Source organism: Filicampus tigris, chromosome 6 (assembly GCF_054856515.1).
Source record: "Filicampus tigris isolate MCC_2025a chromosome 6, RoL_Ftig_1.0, whole genome shotgun sequence".
Taxonomy (NCBI): Eukaryota; Metazoa; Chordata; class Actinopteri; order Syngnathiformes; family Syngnathidae; genus Filicampus; species Filicampus tigris.
In genome coordinates, this window is record NC_141222.1 from 9277797 (window position 1) to 9281756 (window position 3960).

Below are 3960 nucleotides of genomic sequence, written 5' to 3' on the forward strand. Positions count from 1 at the left end.
AAAACAAGCCCGCACAAAGAGACAGGTCTACTTATCATTTCTTTGAACAAAGGAGGTTAAACGGGAGGCAGCCTTTTGAGTTGCTGTTCGTGACACTCTCTCTTTCTCACATCACCATGTTTTCAGCTTCATTAAACTCCTTAAAGACAAAAGGAATAAAGAGGCAAAAGGAAGAAAACAAACAAAAGGCTCCCTAACCAGACTTTGGCATCAATGCCACAGTCTCAACTCTTTATGGACTCCCTACTTAACATTAAAAACACTTTCAAAAAAATCCATTTCTTGTTTAGAACCCCTTCTTGGACAGAAGTCAAACATATTATTCCGCAGCTAAAAGCAGAGAAAGACAAGCTACAAAAAAGGCCACTTTCATTGTAATTCATTGACTTGTTCAAAACGGCAGGCAAAGAAAAGGGCCAAACATTAAAAGTCGCAGATGCCCTCATGAAGGGAGAGTCTATGTAGGCATTATGGCCTTTGTTCGCACTCACTTCAACTGTTTAAAAGGAGGGTTAACTCAATCCATCAAATTGTCCCAAATTGTGAGGAAATTTCAAAAACCATATGGCCTCCAAACGTTTGCGTCCTTTTTGTGCGGTGGGACACACTTGTCTCAGTATTGCAGGCAGCGGGGGGCGGCCCTGCGCCTTTGTGGCGCAGCCCATCGGGGAACGCAGCTCATTTGTCCCCACTTTTCATGCTTTACGCTCAAAATTACGGCCCGGACCCGCAGAACAAAAAAAGCCCCCCTAAAGGCCGCCAGAAACTGGGCCAAAACTTTGTGTTTTCATGGCATCCTCGGCTTTATTTGCCGGGGCCAGATTTGTGTTTCTCACATAAATTTTTGGCCCGAATGGAGAAACACGTCTGCGGGTCAAGAAGCCACGATACGCATTTAAGAAGTGAAAGGACCTGGGAGATTCCGAGCCACAATATGTTTAGAGCATCCTGGTAGAAAAGGACACAAAGGGATTAAATAGTGCAGTATAATACGTTTGATGGCTTTACACGCCCGAGCGGCGTGTCGTATAGCACGGTTTTTATAAGTGTGTATTCGAGAAAGTAAAACTGGTTGGTTAAGAATTACAACGTAAAGGAAATATTCAGGAAAAATGCCATTTTATTCCCATTGTTGCCTATATACATTGCAGTCTGTGCATTAATTGGTTTTCAAATCCTGATTTTTAGAAAGGCACTTACAGGTGTTCAAATAATAACAAACGGTATCCAAACAAATTAATATATATAAAAAAAAGCCTCAAAAATCACCGCAATATAAGGTAGTTTTCTCGCCATCAAATAAAACGCATCATCGTAGGAAAAAAAAAGTCCCAATCTTCATGCGCTGCGGCACAAGCTGAAAGGAGGAGGGGAGCCTGCACTGGCTCACGAAACACAAAACATTTAAATTAAAAATAGACAAACGGGGGGGGGGGGACGGCGTAAAATAAATAAAATAGTAACCACAAACCAAATCATGCATTTGCATGCCAAACATAAGTGGGTGAGGCCCTATTAAAAATAACAAGTGTGTATGCGTGTATTTGTGCGTGTGTGTGTGCGTATGCGCGCGCGCGCGCCTGTGTGCGTGTGTTGGCGTTGCAAAAAAAACAAAAAACAATCATAATAATAATAAGTTACACGTGTCATTTTTGACCATATTGCTTTGATTGCAAAGACTGTTTGTTACATCGTGAATGACCACTGCATATTTCTTCATGTTGTGTATCCATGCTTAGCCGCTATGTGTGCCCATACAAAAGTATAATTACATTTTGGTACATGTTCAGAAAAGTGGTACACAATATAAGCAGTAAGTTATACAAGTAAGTCCATCGTCTTTTTTCTGGATAAATTGTTTTTTTTTTTTTTGTTTTTTTTTTTTTGGCGCCATCAGTCATCCACGTCAATCTCCACGTCCTCGTCCTCCGAGCACTCTTTGCTCGTTGTGTGGTCTGAGAAAGGCGACAGCGGGGACCTCGTCACTTTCTGCCCGAGATCGTGCTCCTGCTGGCCTCCCCGCGTGGGGGAGTCCACTCGCGGATGGCCTAGCGTGCCGTTGGCGCATTTCTCCAGGTCGGCTAGCTTGGCCAGCTTGTCCAAGGGGACCTGGCCAATGGCCTTAGCCGACTCCACGTCGGCCTTCATCTCCTCCAGGTCCCGCTTTAGCTTGGCCCTGCGGTTCTGAAACCACGTGATGACCTGCGCGTTGGTCAGGCCGAGCTGCTGGGCGATCTGGTCCCGGTCGGCCGGGGACAAGTACTTCTGGTACAGGAAGCGCTTCTCCAGCTCGTAGATTTGATGGTTGGTGAAGGCGGTGCGGGACTTCCGGCGCTTCTTCGGGGTGGTTCTCTGGCCGAAGAGGGTCATGCCGTCTCGGCCTGCAGAGGAAAGGCACGGCGTTAAAGAGCAAGACAAAAAAAAAAAAAAAAAAAGGAAAAAACATGTCTAATTAGGAAAATGGTACATGCAGATGGTTTGGCAGCATTAGTTATTCTTATATAATTATTATTAATTATTATTAACAATTATTGCGGTTGCACTTTGCAGTCTTTATCTGTGAGCTCGTGTTTAGTAATATTGCGACTCCTTGATGTAAGCAAATTGATTCAAACATCTCTCTCAATATGGTGCGGTGCACTGCAAACAGCAACCACAATTGTTCGATTAATACATCTCAGCACTAATCCAAGCAGAGCCATTACCTTGCACCTCAGTGGTGGTGCAGGTGTGCCTAATGTTGTGGCCAGTGAGTGTATATTAAAATGTGTAAGGCCCCAATATGGGATGGGGGGTCACAGCGAGAATAAGCAATCAGACAAAATTAAAATATAGGATGACTTAAAAAAACAAGGAGGGACTTTCTGGCTAATTGAACTTGTTGGCATCGGATACCTTTGCTTTTAATATTTTCCCAGAGTTGCATATATACTGTATTATGATCATCATTAAAAAAATAAAATAAAATAAAATTAAAAAAACATATTGAGAGGCATACCTTCTGCTGCCTGTAGCACGCTGACTTCCAGCCCCTTGAAGGTTTTGCTGGCCAGCTCTTCCAGGGCGCACAGCGGCGAGGTTTGGGTGAGCAAAGCCCGGCTGGCCAGAGGCAGGCTGGAAGCGCGGTGCTTCTCGCTGGACGAGATTAGATGAGCCGTGCCACAAATCGTGTAACTTCGCTTCACGGACGGCTTGTTGAGGATGTCCTCGATGCTGAAGGGAGTCAGCGGCTTGTTGGAGTTGGCGGGGGGCGGCAAGTGGTCCAGCGGGCTTCGCCTCCGGTTTTCCCCCGCATCACATTTGGCCACTTCTTTGGATGTCATCACTGGTGGCGGTGAGTTGGACTCGGTCGGGGTGGGGAAAATCAGCTCTGAACTCGAGTGAGGCTATGCAGGGAGAAGTGCAGTGGCAAAAGTCACATAACAGAGGTGGTCTGGAGGTGGGCAATCTTATTCCAAAAACGGGATGCCTTCAAAGTGCTCCGCCGGAGTCCGGTGCAGCGGGAAGCCTCCCTGAAAATGGCGAGCTTCAAACACTTGACGATTACTAACAAGTTATCATTGACTGGTAGCTAATCAATTATTTCCAGTGGCACTTTCGCCTTCTTCCCTTTCACTCTTTGACTATGTTGCAGTCCAGCGCGGAGCTTTTTGCGACTGGGGGGTGTCCCATTAATTAGGATGCATGGCTGCAAGGAGGAGGAGCCCCGCGGAATTATCATGCGTTGTACTCATATCATCTTTGGTCTAATTTAGTCGTGTGGTGACTTACGAGAATAGCTTTGTGGAGTCAATGAGGGGGGAGGAGGGGTAGGGGGAGGTGGAGAAGGAGGGATGGGGGCATACGGGAGAGAGGGAGAGAAATCACAATCCGTAGCCTATTTAAGCCTTTTTACGCATAAAAGTTCACTTTCAGCTGGCGTCACTTAGCGTTCTTTCATTTTGTATTCTAGAGAGGTTG

The 3960-nt window shown here is 45.7% G+C and overlaps 1 protein-coding gene across 1 annotated transcript; it reads right to left on the bottom strand.

Annotated features, from left to right (window-relative positions):
- Positions 1-1544: 1544 nt before the first annotated feature.
- Positions 1545-3600, bottom strand: lbx1b (ladybird homeobox 1b). The gene is made up of 2 exons (XM_086033925.1): positions 2999-3600; positions 1545-2381 (listed from the first exon to the last, which is right to left on the bottom strand). Exons 1-2 carry the CDS (start codon positions 3321-3323, stop codon positions 1894-1896), a joined length of 813 nt encoding a protein of 270 aa, XP_085890051.1. The 5' UTR covers positions 3324-3600; the 3' UTR covers positions 1545-1893.
- Between the last annotated feature and the right edge of the window lie 360 nt (positions 3601-3960).

Bases quoted from the DNA above. Each gene is read 5' to 3' on its own strand.
- lbx1b (XM_086033925.1), bottom strand. From the start codon at position 3,323: ATGACATCCAAAGAAGTGGCCAAATGTGATGCGGGGGAAAACCGGAGG. The intron at 2,382-2,998 runs GTATGCCTCTCA...TTTCCTCTGCAG, and splicing joins CGTGCTACAGGCAGCAGAAG to GCCGAGACGGCATGACCCTC.